This window comes from Psittacula echo (assembly GCF_963264785.1).
Source record: "Psittacula echo genome assembly, chromosome: Z".
NCBI lineage: Eukaryota > Metazoa > Chordata > Aves > Psittaciformes > Psittacidae > Psittacula > Psittacula echo.
The window spans coordinates 105,731,402-105,755,485 of record NC_137742.1 but is presented as its reverse complement, the minus strand read 5'-3'; the positions used below and the strand labels follow the sequence as shown (position 1 = coordinate 105,755,485).

General features: G+C 40.3%; 1 protein-coding gene across 2 annotated transcripts in view; it reads right to left on the bottom strand.

Moving 5' to 3' along the window:
• The window catches only part of AP1G1 (adaptor related protein complex 1 subunit gamma 1), a 46,687-nt gene that overhangs the window by 19,873 nt on the left and 2,730 nt on the right, over positions 1 to 24,084 (bottom strand). For both annotated transcript variants that reach the window (XM_080636572.1, XM_080636573.1), the window contains exons 2-6: positions 13,749 to 13,952; positions 9,210 to 9,334; positions 6,454 to 6,595; positions 5,273 to 5,369; positions 3,010 to 3,086 (exon numbers count right to left, since the gene is read on the bottom strand). In XM_080636572.1, the coding sequence (XP_080492698.1) occupies positions 3,010 to 3,086; positions 5,273 to 5,369; positions 6,454 to 6,595; positions 9,210 to 9,334; positions 13,749 to 13,949 (642 nt within the window). In that variant the 5' untranslated portion in view covers positions 13,950 to 13,952. The remainder of the gene's footprint in view (positions 1 to 3,009; positions 3,087 to 5,272; positions 5,370 to 6,453; positions 6,596 to 9,209; positions 9,335 to 13,748; positions 13,953 to 24,084) is intronic.

Sequence of the window (24,084 nt, the reverse complement as noted above, 5' to 3'; positions counted from 1 at the left end):
GTTACTCAGATGTTGATATCTATGGTCTCCCAGTAGACATCTACCCATGGGAATACGTTATCTTTCAAGACTTGTACATAGGTTTGAAGAAATGCTACCTATTTCCGAATGTTTGGTTCAATTCCCTTCATCTTAGATGCATCTAGCATTTCTCCGTAGCATCTCACACATGCCAAGCAAGTAATCAGTTTAGGGCAGAACACAGCAAATAAGCCAATCATTAAAGCAGACAAGCTGTAACAAATTTACTATTTATCTCCAAAAGCCATCATAGCAGCTATGAGTAATGAAACAGTTTCAGGCATGAAGGGGAAGCTGATCTTCAACATATCCAATGGAAAATCTTAAGGCTGAAAGTCACAAACTGGACTCATTTTCATTAAGCTGTAAGAGAAAAACCACTCCTGGTGGATGACGTAGAGATGTAGATCTTTATAAGCTTTATTCCTTTTATAAGAAGTTTCTTCTATCCCTCTCTGTGCTAGTATCATTAAAATAATCTAGACACTGTCTTGGAGATGATGTGACAAACTAGACAGAGTGTTATGGTGGTTGCATAAAGTCGATTTTTCCTTCCTAAATCATGGCTAGCACCAGGACATCATCATTCTCTCAACTCATGCATGACAATTAGAGTTTAGCAAAGTGTCCCCTACAAAACCCTTCTCAATGACTTATCTTTAAGATTTCACAAACTTTCCCACCCTTGAGATGGGCTGCTTCTGCATTCATGTTTGCCTACAAGTCAGGAATTGCACTCACTCTAATTGTTACCAGATTAAAGATTGCTTGTAGTAAAGTGTCACTTCTGACAACATCAAATCACGAAAGTGCCTCAGATTCAGGAAAGATGGTAGCAGAAGGTGCCAAAAGCACAGTGTGACTTAAAGAGCACAACAGCTGCATGTGGACATACTAAACAAGCAATGTTTTCTGGGCTGAATTCCTGTACATTTGATGTACAGTGCAATAAGAAAACCAGCAGAGTTCCCCCATCATCTCTTTTTATTCCTACCTTCACTGTTCAGGAAATACATACCCCTCTAAAAACAGCCATTTCACAAAACAAACAAAAAGGAACCATGAATTTCTTATCATCTGCCTTAAAGAGGAAACCAAAAGGTGCAGCAACATCTTTTCTCAAGACAAATGGAGTGACCTGCAGGAGCATTCCTGGAACCCTGATTAACATTTTCTTTGCCTTCTAATATGCAAGAGTTATCAGGACTGAGGACAGAACAAAGAGAATCATTAGAGCCATGGATATCGATTGAGGGTCACCCCCCCCAATCTTCTGTTGTCAAATTCCACCCATGAAAGACATCAGCAATGCAGCTGTACTCAGTAGCTCCTTGCAGCACAGGAAGCCCACTTACAGGTAGCCAAGTCTCTCCTGCTCCCTTTTGGGAAGCACCCAAAGTTCAGGCAGAACACAAAGCTCTGGTTTTGGTAAGGAAAAAAAAACAGGGCTACAGTTGGCTTAGGCAGAAAAAAATTTCCAAAAGTACTCCTGAAATGAGAGTGAGCTCGAGGAAAGCAGAATCATGTTTGGAGAAGGCCACAACTGAGATTCAGGGCTGCCATGGGCATAGAGGTTTAGTGACAAGACAAGACCAGCACAAAAAAGCATTACACAAGTAGAATCAATCTAAGCATGTGGCACCAATCACAGATGTGGCATTAAGAGGTACTGCTTCACAAGTGACAAGCATCTACAGATTTAACACAAGCATGCACCATCTAGAAGAATTAACTCTTACCTTTTCATTCTAACACACAGCAGGATTCCAAATAGACAAAAGGGACAAAACAGATGAAGCAGGCATTAGGGAGAAATCCATGTTATACCATTCACAGCATAAACAACTACACAGGACAGCTAGAAAAGAATGTATCTCGTACCTAAATTTTGTGGACTCAGCTCTCTTCTCTTTTCCCATCACTATCATCTCAACTAAGCAATTAGTAGCAGGAATGGCTACCTTCAAGATGACCCTAGTCCCACTTCCATTTCTGCTTTGACGTATGCAACCAGAGCAAGGGAGGATGCATGCCAAAATCCTAAGATGCATCAAAGGATGCACTGTTTGAGATCCCTAATGGTACAGACAAGCCAAGGAAGAAGAGTACCTAAACACCTTTAGGGTTTAGAGGAGCAAACAGCCAGTTCTGTTCTACCAGCTTTGCTCAATTTCTCCTTCTTTGACCAAGAAGTCAGAATTCTAATCAATGCAATTTTCAGATGTCCTTCTACTGGTAGGGTTTCATACAGCAATAATACTGCACAGCAAACTATAACAAAAAGCATGAGGAAGCTCAGGGGTGGGGAGGAGAAGCAAACAATCCTAACCAGAGGAAGTGACACTGACTCTCAAACCCTTAAGTTAAAATGATAAATAATGCAACAAAACATGCACCAGAGGTGAGTTATCTATACAGCTAGAACTTCCAGTAGTATTTTTGACTCAAGTTTATAAAAATATGTGGCTGTGGTTAAGGTACTGAGGTGCCAGTACAAGCCTCAGTTTTTCATCTTTGCCTCTTTACGTTTAATACATTTGTGATGCCAATGTCACTGTGCAATTAGCTACAAAGAGTGGAAAAAACCCTAAGGGAACAAAGAGGACATTTTATACCTATCTTTAGGATGAGTTTCATACTGCACAATCTTAAAGACTGATGTTCTGTAACTTACCCAACTTATTGAAGGGGATTAGGGCTAGATACTTATAAAATTCTCAGATGCAATGATCTTTTTAATTCTGATAACAAGCAGACTTTTCCCCACAAATATTTCATTAAAAGACATGCACATTGCTTTCGCTAGGGAAACTAAGAGGACACATCGTAAAAAAAAACACACAACAAAACACCAAAAAGCCCAGAAAAAACCCACAACCCCACAAAACAAAAACCCAACAAACTAAGCTAAAACCCCCCAAAAATCCTCAGGCATTCACAAACAAATCCATTCATATTAACTTTGCAGTATTATCAGTTCACACTTACCTTTCTAAAGTGTGCAAGCATGTCTGGGCTTCTCTCACACATCTCTGTGAGGAGGACAACTGATGTGTGAAGAACACCTAAAGGTAAAGGGAAAAAAAGAAAAAAGTATCTCCATTTGACATAATTTTATTGGCTCCAGACATACTACAAAGATCATAAGGAAACAACAGGAAATCACGAAAAAAATATTCTTGAATTCAACGCATCTACTCCAATATATTTGTGCTTGCTGCTGTGGCCAAGGGAAAGCAGACAGCAATGTGCTCATGTCTTAAAGATGCAATTAAAAGTCAAAGGAGGAGAGGAATGGAACTTTGTCTGCAGAAACTTGCATAAATATACAGTCAGATGGTAACAGACACAGTTTGACTACATGATTTTTACAGTTCTTCCAACCCAAACCTTTCTATGATTCTATCACACACAGAACTCTACAAGGACAATGGACATGTTAATTGCATTGTAGGTGTTGAGTTCCTCACACTTCCTGATTTTTCTCTTCTGACTTGGGCACTGACCTGATGTGACCTCAGAAGGTCTCAGAACTCACTCTAGAGAAAGACTCCAGTAGCTGCGTGCTCACATGCACTGCGTAGCTGCATGGCACTGGCAGCCAGCTGCTGTGTGCCCTGCCATAGCAAAACCCTGGCTAAGGGGCTCTGAAAACAGCTAGAAAAGGCACAGCATTTAGAACCCTCTTAACTAGATGTCAGTGCTGGATAGCGCATAAGAAACTTAACAAGGAGCATCATTGTACATCTACATTGAGCTGTAACACAGCAATCTCCCCCAGATGCTACCTTTTTCAGTTACTCATTTTCTGGAGCTGTTAAGTCTGTACTGGAGAGCTCCTGACTCAGAAAGAGAGCAGAAGCTTCCTTAACAAGCAACATTTTCTACAGAGATTACAACATTTATATTCCACAAGCTATGCAGCTTTCTGACCTCCTACAGGTTCTATCCAAAATCTGTTTTGAAATACGCACCTATCTATAAAACTTACATCCAGCTTTCTTAACACTGATGTTGCTTGCTTACCACCAAGATCTCCCAAAAGGTTTCTAAAAGGGTTTCATAGATGCTCTGTTTTACAGAAAGCTCAACACAAAGCCATTGGTAAGACTAATGGAAAGGAGATGCTGATTTTTAAGGATGAGGAAAGCAGAAAGGATGATCTGGTTCTTGAAAGCAGAGGAACCTAGACTCAACTTTCTGCTTACCCAAGGCTTGAAGAAGAGCATTCCCATCTTTAAAGAGGGAACAGGAGGAACAGAACAGCTCTAAGCTTTTCAGAGTTGCATTAAGACAAAGACAGACGATCTCATGCTATCAAGATGGATCATATAGGCATTACTTACTGACAGAGTCTTACAGACCACTGCCTATATGAAGCAGTGCCTACTCTAAATGTTCTGATCATCACGTTTTAAATTAAGGTAAACTAGCTGCACCACACACACCATATTCTACATGCATTGCCCGTTAGTACTACTGGCATTTACAACTACCTTGTCTTGAGACAGAACTTCTCCCAGTAATGGGTTTTCAGCACTGCAAACATCTACTGTACACCCACCTATTTTTCTAAGGCACATGCTCATTGCAGATGTGCCACAGGAGTAAAACTTTGGGAAGTGAGCACTAGGCTTGATGCAAATTAGTCAAGGTGTTAGTATCAGAATTTCTCTTAAATGATCTTCTAGAAGCACTTATGCAAGAAAATCCATTAAAACAGAATAATCTTACAGAGGAACACTGAAGTGAGAACCTGTTTTCTGAGGTAGTTCTGATGGAAAACAGCACTGAAGAAAGACTCTTTCCTGACAGTCATAAAGGTATCTCAGTCCTGGGAATGCCTACTAAAATGATGTCAAAGAATCCCATGGTCCTATGGTAACAGGACACACATAAAAAAACCCAACTCTAAACAATGCGCTTTAGAGTCCGTTCAGGCAGAGTACTGAATTAAAAAAAAATAAGCAAACAAATAACAATCTTTCCCATTCTGCCTACTCTAAAGTTTATCTAAAAACATTTGAGTGAAAGAGTTCCTTTTGTCACCTTTGCCATGTAAAACACCTGCTGACTAGTAGAGTCATACACACCCCTTTCTTCTGAATGACAGTCGCTTTCACTGCACAGAAATGGGAAGAAACAAATCACACAAATACACCTCAAAAGTTCCTTCCCAACAAAACATACAAGTTGTGCACCATCCTGTAAAGAATGGCATAGCCTGGCTAAGTAGAGTCTCGGGTATTACCATGGTTCTTCTCATTCAGCAAGTTTTTGGTGGCTGGCAGGAACATCTCCATGAGTTCAGGCACCTTTCTAATGACATGAACAGCACACAATGCTGCCTGTATAGGAAAAAATCTCTGTTAGTACATACCGTAATGACAATGATACATGCTTTGAGAACATCCAGCACAGTGGGAACTATCACAAATTTCATAATATACAAAGGCCTGGAAAGTTTATGGTACATTTTCCCATCTCTCTACCACATGAGATACGAAACAGCATCACAGAGTTCAGTAAAACTACTATGAGCGAGGAGGTGGGGAGAAAAAATAAAAAAAAAAAGAAGAAAAAGGCACTGAGCTACAAAGTAATACTCCCACTAGCAGTAGCTCATTTTCACATTATTCACTTCAGAAGTGGTAACAACTGCAAAGCAGTTCTGCCTTTTTAAGACTATTTCAGTATGTCTTCCTGTTGCTAGGGAGGACATAATGTATTGGAAGCAAACAATTAAATTTATGTCAAATGATGGCTCTTTTTTCCTGTGAATATCACCTCCTTCCCCACAAAATAACTATAATTCCTCCCGCAGGTGATGTGTCCTGGGAAAAACAAAGAATGTTGCAAAAAATTTGCCTGTTTCTTCTAGGGTACAGAAGAAACAGGAGACGCTGTTCTTTGCTGCTGCTTGAGAATCAAGTGCACTGAGGGCCTCTTCCCAGAATACAGCAATATCTCCTAGACCTGCTTTTTCTTCAATCTCTCTCTAGGTCCAGCTCTAGACAAGGAAGTAACAACGCATTTCTTCCTAAATCCTACTGACCCGCACCCTCCCTAAAACTGAACAATTAAATAAATGTAAGAGAACAAAGGTGATTACACTTTGCAGATGCTATGGTACACTTGCTATGGAAACAAGACAAAGTTGCTTGCCTGTTTCAGACCCTTAACCTCTCTCATATACTACTGCTGGAGACTGTCAAAATAGAAACAACTGCCTCACCTGTTGGAGGCTTGTCTTTTAGAGACTTATACACCTTCTGGCTACAGACAGACAAAGAGTTGTGACCTCCGTCTGTCTTGCACACTGGGAAAATACTCAGCCAGTGTGATCCAAGCCTTCTAGTATTCCAGATATTAGCATCTGATCAACCTTGAGTTTTAATCCATAACAAAGTATTCAAAAGTTCCTTGAAGTACCTTCTTCCTAAGATAGGAGTTGGACGTTTTGAGGAGTTTTTCCACCTCTCCTGCAAGGTCTCTGCACATCTCTGAGGAGCCCATGCAGCCAAGAGTGCAGAGTGCCAGCCCCTGCACATACTGCGTGCTGTGATTAAGGTCACTGTAAAGGGAAAGAAAAAGAAATAAAAAAAGCCAATAAGCATGCGCAGAGAACCTGAACACACAGGAAAAGGCATCTGTATCTGCAGTCATCTAACCAGCTGCATACCTGGTGCAGGAGAACTCTTCAGGTTCTCATTTGGGAGCATAGAATCATAGAACAGTTAGGGCTGGAAAGGACCTTAAGATCATCTAGTTCCAACCCCCTGTCATGGGCAGGGATACAGGGGATGACTTAGGAGCAATAGCAACTTTGAGTGCATGTGCCACAGGGTTTGCTACTACTTCTACTTAGAAACCCCAGTTACAAAGATAAAATACTTAGTTGAAACCACCAGGTGGGTATCTAGGGATTGAGCCAAGAAGAAGAAAGACCCCACAATTCCGTTAAAACTTCTGAAGAGAAAATGCTGTATTTTGGAATTTGCACACAGAAAAGAACCTAACAATGAGGTACAGTCCTGCAGTGACTCTGTGGGTTGTTCAGTTTAAGTATGTTCTAGGACAGGCTTTAGCTTCTGCATTTACAACCAACCAGTGTAGAAAAATCTATGTATGTAAAAATATCCTCTGTCCTGAGGATAATTACAAATCCCACCACTCGCACACCTTGAAAATAATCCATGCAGGAATCCTGTTTAGCAATCCTAAACATTCCTATGCCTAAGAAAGTTACAAAGCAGTCAATGGGAAGTTAAACCACCTAACAGTAGGTGCCATTCTTAAGGCCGACTACCAATGTCAGACCAAGTACAAGACAATACAGCTTTCACATGGCAATTCCAACAGCCTTTCAAACCGATTTCTATGCTACTTTTCCATCTGACTGTTTGGTATCTTTGTTGCCACAGTATCCAGGATCAGTGTTGAAGAAAGTAAGAAGTATGATTCCTGGTTTGGGAGCAAGGGGAGCTGCAGACTACATGATGGGAGAGCTGGGGAAGTGAGTGCTATATAACCAAATGCTCACAGCATGCAGAAAAGCCAGAGACAGTATTCTGGTTGTAACACCAAGCAGTTATGGCAACATGCAGACGAAAGTACAGACAGCACATGTCACTAATGGGTTGGTTGTTTCTTTCCTTTAACAGATTTTTGGCAGCTACATAAAGCTGTGTGTATATCAAGTATTTGCTTACTTTCTTCTACCAAAATTCTAGGTCTTGTTGTAAATAATGAAAGATAATGCCATGAATCAAATGCTTTAATGTCTAGATAAAAGCAAGACAGAGTGGTAGATGTAGAAGCCAAAGAAGAAAGCAATAAACAACCCACTAAGGTGGTGGGAAGCTGCCCACTCATTTTGCTCAGCTTCAGTTTGACCCATTTCCAGTTTAAACACTTACCACACAAATTCATTTTAAAATAAATAATCAAGAGAAGTCTTAACCTAACAGCCTGGTTGTAATGGAAAAGCCTTACAGGTATGACATTTCAATGAAAAATCCTTGAATCTTTTTCATTTCAATGAAAAATCCAAATATCTCTTCTCTCCTGGACAACAAGTCCAAAGTTAGCAGATCCTCAGGCCTGCAGTTTTCTCAAGTTTCTTTCCAAGCAGTTTAAGGCTGCAGCCTAACTGAAGATCAGTACTTCACTTGCTAATATCTGGGAGGCTAATGTTCTAAAAGTAAGTAATAATAAAAACAGACACCACACTAACCAACCAAGCCTCTGGATAAATCAACCAGAACCCAGTTATTCCACTCTTCCTCCCATCCATCTTGAAAAGGAGTGTTATGGGAAATGCACTAATCATCCACTAAGCTATAATATAAAACAGTCTCAGTTAAACAACATTCTGCTGAGAGAAAAAAAAGAGTAAAAAAAGAAGTTATGTCCCATCCTCTCTTGTCTGATTTTAGCATGATGCCAAGCAGACACCAAATTCCAAGTTGCCATGCTTGCTTCCAAGGAAAACTATTCATCAGAACCATTAGGCCAACCTTGAAGAGAAAGCAGGACACAGTGCCTTGATCCTTAAAGTCAGACAACTCTTCAGAGCTCATCAGCAGAAGTAAACAAACCAGGCCAACATGGCTGCAGCAATATATACGACTTTGTGACATACGATGATGAGTCCAGACCACAAAGTTTTAAGAACATCCTGATGCAACTGTATTTAGAAGGTGCACGGACCTTTACTGATGCCGCATTACGCTCCCCGGCTCCTTCCCACTGCACGCTGGGAGACTAACTAATCTACAGAAATGGAAGAGAGTTCTTTGCAACACTTAGAGGTCTTCTGCACTGGCCCAGCAGCTTACTGTGGTCATTTACTTTTCCTGATTTTATTTATCTTAACATAACCTCCAGAAACACACACCACCATTCTGCAACAGTAGTTCCATTAAGTGCTGCTTGCCACATACATCTCCTGAGGACCAATGCAATTTTATACTCTCTTCCCTCTAAGGAAGCTAGACAGGATCATCCAATACAACACAACACTGGAACAGTCTTGTATGGTCAACAGCATATACCAAACTGAAGATATCAGTTTTTTAACACAGGGGAAAATACCTAAAGTAGTCAAAATATCATTGTTAGAAGTGTGCTTTCAGATCCTGAAACCTCAAAGCATGTGTTGATGGAGAGAGAGGTGGTACCCTTACTTCTTGATGCAATTGGTCATAAGAAGATGGACATCCTGTCTCTCATCCAGCAGCAACATGGCACCTAAGTACCCAATGCGCTTGTCTGTGAATTTCTGAGAGGCAATGAGCTTGAGGCACTCCAACTGGAAAAAAACAAAAGGAAAAAAAAAAGAAAAAACAAAAAGACAGAATTAGCTTAAACTACTACTTAGGTAGAGGAGAAACAGTTTGAATTTTGATGTGTACTCATTTAGGTGTCAGAATGCATTTTTTGAAGTATATTTTATTCCCATTTTGGTAACGTGGAAAACAAAGAAAAGTTAAATGACCCAAAGCTCCCAGCAAGCCAGCAGGAAAAGTAATGCGCAGCTCCTGCATCCTGAAGTAGCCAAACACTGTTGGCCTTCCATGACTGACCTCAGATGTACCAGATATGTGGGTTTATGTCTGATCACAAAAGTAAAAGATAAAATATTTATAGAAACAAGAAATCCATCATTAAAAAAGTAAAGATCTGGAAATCTCTATTATGCATCACGTTTGACTTGCACTGGAAATTTCTGAACTGGGCTTAAATGGGTTCATCTACCTATCAGGGAGAGGACCAGTGCTCTCTAAGTTGTCCTGACACGGGCATGTTGTGATAAGACAAGGGTTAATGGCTTTAAGAGGTAAAAAGAGGGTAGATTTAGAGTAGATATTAGGAAGTTCTTCCCTGTGAGGGTTGTGAGGCGCTGGCACGGGGTACCCAGAGAAGCTGTAGCTGCTCCATCCCTGGCAGTGTCCAAGGCCAGGTTGGACAGGGCTTGGACCAAGCTGCTCTAGTGGAAGGTGTCCCTGCCTGTGGCAGGGGATTGGAACTAGATTAGCTTTAAGGTCCCTTCCAACACAACCCAGGCTGGGATTATATGATTCTAAAATCAGATTTTGCTTGTTATAATCTGTAACTAACTTGCTAGCCAGGTAAACCAGAATACAGTCAGAGATAGCTAAGTTTTTGTATTGCTCTATAATCTCTACTTGAACCCCTGAAGTCTGACTAAAACTATATGCACTGTAGCCACCACAACCTTCCCTTTAACAATGCAGAAATGTCAACTATGTTCAACAGCATGAAGGAGATCCCTGAGATAACATGCATAGTTGCCACTTGCACTCAGCTGATTGAAAATTTAATTGGTAACCATTTTTAAACTTAGCAATTTCTTAACGCAAAAAGAAATTAACCACATTATTACACACTAAAATGTTTTTCTCTAACAGAAAATTGAGTATAATCAATATCTACTTTCTAGACAGGAAGCAGCAGAAATGGCTTCTCAAAGCTGGTAAGAGGCCTATGCCTCACAAACATATCCTGCAAGTCTGTTTTACAAATTAGCTGGGGCTGCAAGGCAGTGTACACAGTGGGCTGAAGGAGGGGTCACACAAAGCTTGCAGCACATCATTGTAAAGGAAGTACAGGGGCATGCACAGGCAGAAATACAGAGTGTCATGAGAAGCTTTTCATGGTCCCTACCTATAGGGAAGCTTGAATAGGGCAACAGACACAGGGAAGATGCAAGAAGCACACACAGATCGGGAAGGTAAAGTTATACATGATACTGGTAAAGAAACTGAAGTGCCAGAGAACATAAATGCTATGGCCTACCCACTGACAGCTCACAGCTACGTGGCATCAGAACATACAACTCAACTATCCAAGAAGTTGTCACTATGTCAGCTACTCACTATGTCAGTATGTCAGCTAGTGCAAGGAGACAAACAGGTTAAAAAATAAAAAAATAAAAACCACAAAAAAAACTTGAAAGAGAGTTTAGTTTGCTAGGTTTGAGGTATCTGGAAAAACAGAATAAAGAAACATTTGTGAACAATAATATCAGTCATGCACATGCATGACTGAGTTTCAACAATGGGCAAGATCAACCAGGGAAAAGGTAGAGAACCCTAGATATCAACCTTTTATCCTTCCAATGAAAAATTATCTTAAAGTTACCTTTTTGTGAGAGAATAACGCACCTCTAAACCAACTTTCTTACCCACATTTACAAGACACTTTCTTATACAATCCTCTGCAAAAATACAGTGTAGAATTGATGACACCTAAGCTACCATGCAAGAGCCAAAGGCAGAAAACAAAAGTCTAGGAAAAAGCAGAAGGAAACTAATGACTGCAACAGATACTGTAAGATGTATTTCTAGTACTTTTGAATTTGAAAGATAAAATTGACATTTACCACATGAAAGGCTGGTGAGTTCTTATTTCATTTGTATACAGATACATGCAAACTACCTTCATGCACAGTGATACTGTGCATGAAACATGAGAAACATTATCAGCTGAAGTTCTTAGTATGTCTAATTAGTGGAAGAAATCTTGATACCATTATATCCGTTTCATTCAAGGGAACAATTAAAATCTGCTACATCAGTACTGCAACAGATACACTAGTAGAGCTGGATATAGCCAGACTACAGCTTACCCAAGTTTTTACTGACACTTTTACTGACTCTTCCAAATGGATTTTTTTTGCAAGTAGAAATAATGACAACACTAATAAAGTTATTTCACGATTTGCCCAGACTGCCTGATAATTCTAAGCTTGCACAAATGGCCTTTGCACATGCTCAAGAGAGCCTGCCATCCAGTGCACTTCGGCATGCACCAGTTAAATGCAGTGCTCATGCTCATATTTTTGTACAACATATCCTGGGTCAAAGCTGAGGATCCCTGACATGGAAAGAAGTAGATCAACCATTCACTAACGCTAACATCTTCTCTAAATTCTCTCTTATTACTGGTTGCATCATCCACACTCTTAGCTGAAGTCAGCTCTGCTTACACCTTTAAGAGAGGCTGTCTAACACAGCCTGTGGCCCTCTCCTGTTTTTTACCAACACAAATTTGCTGCATATTTATCCTGTCCCTCTCAGAAACCTCCTGTCTACAGTGTTGAACTGTCTATCTACAACACTCCACTGCTGCAACTGCAAGCATCTTCAGCAAATCCTCAACTCATGCAAATTACACTCCACCTACACAAATTAGCACTTTGAAAGAATCCTTCCAGATATAAGCATTGAGGACATACAGAAGTGTTCAACTTACTTTAAGAATACTTGTTAAAATCCCATCTCAGCCTTGGGCCCAACACCATCCTGAAATTGCACCTGATAAACTACATGAGAACAAGGCCATCAAATGAAGTAGTCTGTTCCCACAATAGTTAGCACTGATGCTTCTGTTTGAGATATAGCCACACTGGCAATAACAGATAGTGAATAGACCGGTTTATTCTCTTCCACTGAGAGTGAAGAGGTAATTTACCATTACTGATCAAAGCAGAAACTGGTCTAATCTTCCATACACAGGATTAAATACTCAACCAAAATAATCCCAATAAAATTTAAACTGTTCCTAACATAGGTTAAATGTAGAAATTCTAGATGACACTTATCTGTAAATACTGTTCATTCTTCTTGCAACTGTTACATACTCAGCCTTCATTTCTGTGACAGGAAGTTTCTCTCTTCCACCAGGAAGCCTGGCTACATGAGGTGTTAACAACAGGATAATACACAAATTCACTTGCTCTTACTCAGTAAGTCATTATCCTGAGCGAATAATCCAATGAGGTAGAAGATTATGCACTTTATATGCAACAGCACATCCCAGACTCACTCCCTAACACCAAGACTATTTGGAATTTGGTATCGGTGGATTGCGTTTACTGTCTTAGTAAAATGCCAGGATTGATAAATCCAATCCTGAATGGAAAGACTCCCAAGACATGAAGCTACTTTAAGGAATACAACAATCTGACTTTAGCTTTATGGAAAGCCTAGGTTAGATTATTGCTAACAGGCCACTTACTGACTTCTAAGCAAAACAGACTATACACCAAAGACTAAGAAAAGCTCAACCTGAAGAACATCTTGCGGATCAAGAACTCTCATCTTCAGGTCTTCCTTTTTCACATTCTACCTGTGTCAAAATAAGTGTGCCAAAAATAAGCCAAGAGATGGAAAACTCATACGAGCATTCTCCAAGTTACCTCACTGAGATAGGCTAAGGAACACCAATTCCCTATCGCTGGGAACAGACCAGGTCTTACCTGCCTAGAATAGACTGCTATAGGAAGAAAAGGGTATAGAACCTTCTTTGAAGCATCTGGTATTTTCCATCAGAGACAGATGTTCTCACACAAAGTGCTGTTTTGAACCCATCTTAAAACATCCATGTGTACTGGACTGTGGTTCAAGAACTATCGCTGCACAGAAATGTGGGTGGTGAGGAGCAGATACTATGGCAAAAGCTGACTAACCCTAAGTTTCATAACAAAATATGTAAATCTCCAAACATCAGAGCTCGCTAAAAGTCAAAATTAATCAATGTAAGGATCAGAATATATATATATGAAGATAGACCTCAGAACACCCCAAAGAGCAGACAGCAAAACTGCAGCTGGGAATGCTCTAAACAAGTCAACGTGCCCAAAACACACAAAACAGACTGGCATACGCATATAGCACAGCAAGCATGGAATTCTGACCTACCTGTCCAAAATGTGCAGGATATCCCAGCATGTGCATGTACAGCAGCTTTGCCACATTTCTGCATCGGTATGTGTTATCTTCCTCTCGGAAGGATGACCGGATAGCAGCACATTCTTTTTGGATCATCTCACGCTCTTCGGCCTGGGTTCTTGCTGTCCGGATGGTCCGGATCAACTCCCGCAGTCTGATGGGGGCTGGCATCCTCTAGGAGAAGAAAGAGATCTGTAAACTTTGTACTGCACCTAAAGGCTTCGTAATGGTCTCATATTTTGGCATATTTTTTCTTCTTTCTTACCCTAAAATTACATACATAGGAGATTTAAGAAAATGCAGACTGCTTCAGTAACACAGTTAAAAGTAAACTTGAAACCCAGAGGAATTCACTGTACCTCGCATTTGCTTTTCCAGAATATTAGAAACAGGAATTGCTATGCTTTGTGCTGTCAGGTTGAACATTACATGACTGAAACTGGCAGAAATAACACTCTGCAAGGTATGCTCTCATATTCCCATCATCTGCCTCCTTTCAGAAAGTCAGGCTTCAAAGAGAGTTGATACTAAAATCATGACAACTTACAGCAGAAATTCTTTACAAAAAGCAATGCATTTAAGAACTTGCATAACATTTCATAGAAGTGCTTCAAGTAACCTGCATACTTGTGCCATATATTTCCTTCTTAAAGGAAATAATCAGAAAAAGCAGATGGAAGAACAGTCCTAACTGTGTGGGTATTTCAGAGAATCTTCTTTTGAAAATCAATCAATCAAGTTCACACCATCCGTACTACACACCAAACAGGACAATCCTTTCTGAAAAAAAACAAGCCTGTTGCATTACCATCTGGTGGCACTAGTACGAAAGAGTGCAAGAAAAGGGTCTTCTAAATGAACTCGAAGCAGTTTCACTTCGCCAGACAGAATATTGATGGAATCATTTGACCTAGAGAACAATTCATCCTTCTGAGTGTCCCTCCTGAGGAGAATTTTTCTCAAACAAAAGCCAAACTTCAGAATCATGTTCAAAAGCTGAACTTTTAGTTTAATCTCACTAAAGCTGACTTTCTGCTCTCAGGGAGATCAGGCTGTGCAAGCCTGTCTACAGTCTTCTTCCACCCACACTACATTGCGAATATAACTAAGCCATTCTGGTAACAGGTAATGTCACATTAACTTGTAAAATGTTGCCATGGCAGTTGCTACAGGTTTTGTCTAGGTCACCATCTTCCCAGTGACAGTGTGTCATACATTTCAAGCACTGCCATATCAGAGAAAGAAGTACATTCAGATGCTGCACTAACTGGCTTGCATGACACCACAGAACAGACAGGCTGGGAAGCATACAGAGGTAGCAGGGGACTTGTCTGCAGCAGAAAAGCAGAGATGCACATCCAGTGACTAAAGGCAGCCTTGCTGTAAGACAGCTGAATGCAGCTCTGTAGGTCTGGATTATAAATATGGCCTCCTACAGAATTCATACATAACACTAAGTTTCTTCAGTCAAACCATGTTTCCATGTTCATATTGCAGGTCCCTATCTTCATACCTAGAAAGTTTGAATTTACAGAAACACAAAGCATTCAATTTTGAAAACAGAAGAGATGCTCTTTCTGCATAAGGAAACTCTGCCCCAAAATGCTGACATGTAGGATCAACATTAGTGGACACATTAATCCTTCGCCTTGCCTCACTCCCCATATGAACTTGCAATTCTTCCTCACACTACTGTGATACGAATAAATTAATACTTATTATGCATTCAGATGTTGCACTAACAAGCATCACAGAAATGGCCACGAAGAAGTATGAAATCCATCTCTAGAAAAGAATCTGAACATGCCATAAATAAGGTCTTTCTTTGTGTCAGTCGTGTCAAGCAGCTTGTAATGTTCCTACACTGACAAGATCTTTACACAGAATCGTATCTACACACACATGGAGAAGCCTTTACTTACATGGAGTCTTTACTCTTTAAGCTGCAATAAGGCAGGATACAACCCCCTCTCAAATTCTATGAATCCATGTAACATTTGCTTAAATTCATGTTTCTGTTCTGAATAGTCATATTGGCAGCCGTCTCCATCTCTTATAAAAGAAATCCTCAACTAACTCAAGTTGACAACTCACTATATGAAGAACACAGAATCATAGAATAGTTAGGGTTGGAAAGGACCTTTAGCCCCCCTGCCATGGGCAGGGACACCTCACACTAAACCATGACACCCAAGGCTTTGTCCAACCTGGCCTTGAACACTGCCAGGAATGGAGCACTTAAGACTTCTTTGGGGAACCCATTCCCAACCTGTAGCATGACCTGCCAACCCTTCATTGCTCTAATTGGGCAACCAAAGGCAGCAGAAAGAAGATCAGAAATGGCATACCCTGTGCAGTACCCCCTTCCTGACAACAGCACATGCCCAAGGAAGAGAGTACGAACAGAGCAAGCATGCAGCAGCAATTCCTCACAGTTCTCTTACCACAGTCTTCAACCATTTGTGGCCCAAAACCCTCCAAAGCCAGAAATAAAAAACACTCTGGTTTTATTTGGAGCCCAGTAAACTGCTGGAATCAAAAATATTCTGCAGGACACAACCTGAGTTCCACACAGCTCTGCTGCATGACATATGGAGATGCAGCTACTTCTGCTCTGCATTGCCAAGTGCTTGTTTCCACTGATTACTCTACACACTTCCATTTGTCATCCTTCCCTCCTCATCCTCCCAGTCCGAAAAACAAAGCCTCACACCTAAACCCTTCCATAACTGATTTCCTTTGTAGCCTTGCCTGCGTGCTCTACACTTTTGCCATGTCCTTTCTGAAGGGGAAGAGAAGCAAAATGCTGCACGCAGCAGTTAAGAGGTAGATGTGCCATTGATTTATTTGTATAAAATGTCTACTATTTTGGCCACTATTATTTTCCTTATAATTGGTAACACTCAGTTTGTGGTTCAAATTGCTACAAAGTGCTCAGCTTGTGTTCTTCACAAAACAGTATCATGAACCCAAAAATCTCTTTCCTGGTTGTCAACAGTGTGCTTAAAGCCCTTAACTTTTACCCTAGACTCACCTAGTACACACACAAATCACACACCTCTAAACTGATTTCAATAAGCCACACTCTTGTGGAAAATTGTGAAGAAGTTAAAAAAATAAAAGCACTACTGCAGGAATACTTCTCTGCAGTCTATGGGCAATATTTCCACAATCACTAAGATCACCCATACACAGGCTCATGCTGAAAGAGGTGGTTCAAGCCCTCCTCTTGCCCTAACACTGGAACTCCTCGGACAGTGCACCACATGAGGCAACCCGGACACCTGAACATCAGCTTTTGGCTTTCCTCCCAGAGTAGTCTTGAGACTCATCAGTTTGGTTCATGCATACACGAAGGCGGCAGCAAGGACACAGCTTTGGGAGACTCAAAGGGGAGTGAGAATGACGGGAAGTGTTCCCTCCAGCAGTAAACCACACTTATGCAATAGTTCTGCACCCAGCTTAACTGATCTAGAACTTTAATGTTCCTGAGAAGATAGGCAGTGGTTATTACAAGTTAAAATCATAACTGACTTTCTTATTTTAAAGAAAGAATTCTTCGGAAACTTTCTAAAACACCAATACATAGTCTGCAAACAAACTGAAGTTTGGCAGCAACTTGCCCTGATATCACAAGTCCTGCTCCCACTCTGTATTTGAAGAGCTTGTAAACTGCTGAACACTGATACCTTCAGCCTAGGACTTGTACAATCACACAGTTTTCCTTGCCATGGGATCAAAACACATTGTATGTATGCCCATAGGGGGCTTCAGGAGGTTAAGTTTGCCACTGGATAACGGAAAGGACAGACTGAGTAAATAGTTTTAGTCAATGGGAAAACTACATTGAATGAAGTTACCATGCAGCTTTTTATGAACACTTATTTTGCATCTTTCAACAGTTCTCAGGCAGGAGTTCCCACCACACTGAGAGTGCAGATAAAATAAAAACAAACGCCAAAAATCCAGTATGACTTCACTCAAACATCATCCAGCCACTGAACAAAAGGAAGAGTCTGTATTTACAAATGCCCTTGCATAAATAAACAATCAGCAAGCCAGCTTGTAACCACAACCACAGGAAAGCAAGCAGAAACCAGCATTTTGGAAACCAAAGAATTAAAGAGTAAGACTCATAAGCATGGCAGCCAAGTTATGAGGCTACCTCCTGGTTTCACCTGTGTAACACACCAACATGCAGTTGCTACATATATAGTCCAATCTGAACTACTTCCCAAGACCAGTCCTATCTCACACACACTTCCTGCCTGATACAACAAATCAGAACTGCTCTGAGACAACACAAAGGGCAAAAGACAAAGCTATGATTTATTTTCCAGCATTCAGAACTCACATCCTTTTGCCGCAACTCCACACTCTCTTCTTTTTTAGTTAGTTTTTAATTAATCATTCTGCTTTTTAAAAAATACACATTTGAATTCTTCCCATATAAACGGCTTCACACCGATCTATACAAAATATTCATCACCTATTAATTTATTTTAAGTCATCTGTGATTTTACAGCCTTCAATTGTTATCTACCCCTCAGCCACCTCCCTTTCTAGGCAGTAGAGTCCTACTCTAATCTCTTCCTGTATGGAGCCATTGCACAATTCCTTCAGATTGCTTTGTACCTCTCAGAATTCCACTGAAAAAGAGTAGACCTATAAAAAAATATTCAAGTAATGCGGACACTAAGAGTTCACAAAGATTTTTCTTTTCTCTGCACTTAGAAAGTTAGAAGTGTTTAAACTCACTCTGCCTATTTGGCTGCTGGGGAACTGACATTTCTAATAAAGATCTTACAGACAGCTTTAAGACCTTGGGCTTGAGTGACAACTGAGAGCATTTCACCATGCATTTATCTTAACAGTAATGTCTTTTCAGTATAGGCATTGCTTTGCATTTATTGACAATAAATGCATTTTGCCATCTTATTGCGTATTTCCTTAGTATCACAAAATCCTTCCACAGCTTTAGAATGAAACTATCACCTCACTACTCACTCCTTCAGAGTGCTTTAGGAATACGCTGACTGGTACAGGTTCACAGTGTACCTCTCAACAACCACCTCCTATTATGAAAGCAGACATTTTATGCCATTGGCTGGACACTTTTTTTTCTTCCCTAGCTATTTATTAATCGACAATAAGAACTCTCGTGAAAAAACCATGCTATAAAAACCTTTGGTTAGAGGCTCTGTCAAGATTTCTGAAACAAAAAAACCCTCAAAACCCAAGTGTTTATAATCTTGACAACCTTCACCCATGTTCTCAGGACTTTTCAAGAACCATGCAGTTGCTGGGCCCCTCCTGGAGTCCTTTTAAAAACACTGCATCACACAAACTATCATCTACTCCTGTTGTAAATAAAGCACTCATTATGATAGTGACATACCAGATTTAAAAGTTGAACAGTTCTGTGTTCCTTCAGATATTGTGAACTTCACTTCCTATTGGCAATTTATTACTAATTTTACCTATTTGTTCCAAGAACTGTTCTTATGACATTTCAGTTTGAGAGTACTCATCAGATTTCAACATGAGCTTTTCCATATAAAGCACTGATTTAAATAATATGGATTTTTTTTTCCCTATAAATTTGTTTTCTTCACACACTGGTTATCAGTCAGACTTGTAGCACGTCTCTATGTATCGTATTCCTATACCAGGCAACAAAACACAGTCATACCCAGGCACATGGTCTTTAGGTGTCGCCAGAACATTAAAAAATACAAAAAAAAATGCATCTCATCCATGCTAAGGTACTGACAAATGAATTATGAACACCAGCTGAAAAGAAGAATAAGGAGAGGAAAACAGATCAAGAAATTTGCTTAGCAACATAACACAACCTCCCCTCCCCAAGAACTCCAAACAAATATTAAGTAATTCTTCCTTTCTACAGGATCTGTCAGGAACTTTGTCACATTTGAAAGACAGTCAGACATGGCTTCCACATAACCACCAAGAAATCAGTTTTCTTACGAGTGCCTCATGGTCTCAGTTCCCATCTATATAGCACAGGTAATACCAACTTCCCTGGGATTCTGCAGGCATAACAGCTTAAACGCTCGTGTTACTGCAGTGCTATCTCAAGCAGCAGCCTGGTGAAACAAAGTCAAGTCACCTCACAGAATGGCTTTCTACTACTCCTACTAGAGGTATCTGCACATACACCTGAAGACACACAGATTAGCCACAAAAACTTTAATTGCAGCTCTTAGCTCCCTGACTATATCAGGTGACAAGCATCAAGATGGTACTGACACAGGGCTACTGAGTAAATAACCAGAGGCCTGGGGGAATCCCAGGCAGCATTTTACTGCACAAGATGATGAGCAGAGAAATGACAACCATATCATCCAGTAATAGCAGACGTGAAGTTTAACTTTAGCTGGCTAAACGCTGCTTAGAACTTCCTTCAAAGTAGCAGGTCTTGTTCTTCAGCACTAGTGAACATTTTTCCCCAGCACAGGCAAATGTTTTCATTCTTTGTAAATTAACATAAATTACAAGGCACTTTTTCAAAGTAGTTGCCTCTTTCGTCATTTTGTTTCCAGCAGCAGTTTCACTCTGCCATTTCTTTGCTAATTGCAAGCTCTAGACATCAGGGATGACCCCTGAATGCCAGTTACTATCTACAGTATCACGTATGACTGAATTCTTCTGTCTCATCAAGTCTGTTTCCCCCTTTTCTTTTTGAAGGTCTTGCTCGTTAGAGTAACCTACTAGCAAGATCAAAGCTTGTGAAAGAGTTAGTTACCAGATTCAGTATAAGCGGTTACTGTCAGAGTTCCTTAAAAAAAAAAAATTCCAGCTTTTTAACTAGCCTCTGGATTGCATGAAAGGCTCAGTGATTCTCTTCCCTCTCCTATTCCTGAATTCTTCCCCTGAACCAATAAAAAAAGGCATTCTTTTTTCATGCAGCTCATTCCTAGTAAACTGTCAAAGGGGGGGGGGGGGTGGTGATGGTGGTGGAAGGAAAGTAAGCAAGGGAACAAAAATCATAATGTATTAAAACCATTTAATTTTCATCTAAATTATGCTCCTAAACTGCTATTTTCTCCCCTTTTACAGACTTTTACTTGTTAAGCTTGTTCTGTTTTAAAGTTAAAATACTTTATTCAAAATTACATGCCAAAGTCATTTAAGTATAGAACCTTACTAATAGTCTTTGGACACAATCATATTCAAATATGACTGTTCACCAAATAACTTTTTGTATCTACAAGAAGCACCTAATACTATCAAAATCCACACGTAAAATGCTCATGTGTTTCAGTCAAACACATGAGCCTCAACATACTCCTCTACCAGGAACTGCACTGTGACTTACTATCCTTAAACATGTAACTGAGCTGAGATCTTTCCTCTGGAAACTATTCAGGAATGTTGGCTTATGTCTAAGAAAAACCCTATCAAGCAACAACAAACCAAATACCTAAAAATTCCAACAGTCTTCCACTGTCTTAATGAAATAAAAAGTTAACTCATTTAGAACAAGCTATCAAATCAGCAGATGTTTTAAAACTCCATTATTTAGCCTAAACCATTAACCCCATTCAAAGCACACAGAATTATTCACAAAAGAGCTTCACTGTTTGCGGAACTGTCTGAATTTTCAGTTCAGTAAGACACTCAGTTATAGCTCTTCCTGTAAATAGTATTTCTGAATCTGGTTCACCCTGGAGAGCAACCCAACACTGAGGAAGTGTTCATTTAAATACATCCAAACTATACAGCTTCAGTTGCTCCACCCCAGTGCATGCACAGGTAATCACACTCCTCAGGCAAAACAGCATTTGGGAAGTTACGCAATTAAAGCCTGACTCAACTCCCAACTGAAATCAGTAGCAGAATGCCCCTACTCTCTTCAGCATATCTGAATCAAGCCTCCTTTACAAAACAGCAGATGATGTCTAGACTACATGAAAGGAATAACTGACATGATTAACCACAAAACACCAAGGGAATCAACTCTAGACTATCAGTGGGCTTCACACTTCCATCAGATATTAAAAATAAATACATAAAAATAAAGATATATTGTCAGTAAACCCAGAAGGGCACACTGGAGATAGAGACAAAGCTGTGAACAAAAGCAGAGGTAGTGGTGTATGGTCTAGTGTCATCAATATTTACACAGAAAACAGTAAACATCTAAGCAAGGAGCACCACAATCATCAAGAAGGGCAAAGAAGGGCAAAGGCAACACAAAAGAGCTGAGAAAAAAAGCACTGAAGCACGTAACATTCAAGCCGTACGAATAGTTTTCTTAGAAAAAGCTATTTAAATACAACAGACAGCTAGAAAGTAGAAAGCAAGTAACATCAGAAAATCAAAGAGAAATTAAGGCAGCAGGGAGCTTCACATTACAGTATGGTAACAAAAGGCACCGGTGTCACATTTTGCATTATACAAAGACAGCATGGGAAACAAAAAAAGACATGTCAAGCAAGACAAAAAAAATGCCACAAAAAAGGAGCTAATAAACAGTCTCAGAAGTAGTGATGGTCCAGTTTCTGGTTTCAGTCAAACCCCAAGAAACGCAGCACAAAAGTATTCAAGAGGCAAGCCACTGTGCTGCTCAGAGGCTGAGAGGGGGCCAAGAACCAGGACAGTGACAGAGGATATTATGCTGCTGTTCTTGAAGATCTTTGGGTCGAACAGATCCTACAAGCCTGACAAAGTGATCACAGCCTGATCTCTCCTCTTTGGCTTCCTGAGGCTGCAACCCCATAAAAGCAGTCAGTGAGACAAGGTAGGCACTTATGATGAGGTTCCTATTCCTGCCCAGCAGTACGCATACACCAAACCAAACTCCTCCTGAAATGCCTTCAAAAGGTGCTTCACTGAGCTTGCAACCATTACAAATATTAACCTCAACAGCTGCCAGAGAAAAAAAACAGTTATTTCCCTTTCTTTAGAAGCTAGTGAATGAAGCACTGTAAGAAGATGCACACAGCTGATCAGCGTGACAGTTATGATCAGAATTACAGATTTCCTGGCTTTTGTTTCTATACTTCCATCACTGCTGACCTACATTACCCTTGTATTTCTCACCTGCTTCCACCTTCCTAACTGTTTTGATCTGTAAAGGAATTTGGGTATTTTACTTCCTGTTCACTTTCCTGCAGACTTAAAATAAAAAAAACCAAACAAACGAATAAATAAAACCAAGCTACTAGTTTGTGGTTAAAAAAAGGGCTATTGCTTTGTGACCAAAACCCCCCACTTTCCTTTACCTTGATTAATGCTGGTTGCTAGACTAGATGCCACATTTTTACATTCGCTAATAGAACCTTGACAATACACCAGGTAACTTCAGCTATGCCCTAGAAAGTTCCAATTGTAGACTTCATCTATAACATCTCTGCCAAACCCAATAAAGGCTGCTACTACTACTCGTGATATTAGCAGTCACTTGTACTCACATTACTGTAACTGTTTCTTGTGTTACAGTCTCATCACGTATTCCCTTATTAAGTCCAAAACTCTCACTCAATGAAGTACTATTGCTGCAAAGGCAGAGCAGACCCTCTTCCTCAGAGAACAGAGGAGTATCATTTGAAACAAAATAATAGCACTTTTGGTCAGAAAAGTTTGCTTTTACTGTGGGGGTGCTGAGGCGCTGGCACAGGGTGCCCAGAGAAGCTGTGGCTGCTCCATCCCTGGCAGTGTTCAAGGCCAGGTGGGACACGGCTTGGAGCAAGCTACTCTAGTGGAAGGTGTCCCTGCCCATGGCAGGGAGTTGGAACTGCATAAGCTTTAAGGTACCTTTAACCCAAACCAGTCTGGGATTAAAAAGTAAGTTAAACTAAACAATACATCTTCTGAAGTTATATACACTGCCAACTCAAAAATAAAAACAAATATACACACCAAAGAGGCACAAGAAGCTTTACTGAAAGAGTGCCATCACCTTCAGAAGCCAAACTTGAACTATACTAACCAGTGCAGTCTGTTTGCATGCCTAAGAACAGCAACTTCAGTTCCTTTGCTACTGTTCATAACCTTCTCACACTATCGCGTGACAAATTCACTGATCTTGCCGCAGCCTACAATGATGCCACTGCAAAACTCTGCATATTAAGGAGTTATCAAGAATCAGAACCTTTTTGTATCCCTTACTCTCTCACTGGGACACTGCAATAAAGGTACTGCAGGACCCCTCTGTTCCTATCATACCACCTTTAGGGGAAACATCAGATCAGCAGTCAAAGGAAAGATGCTGAGGAAGAAAAAGCTTTTTTGTCAAAAACAAAGGAAATCTGAAAGTTATCTTACGCACTAGAGACAGAAA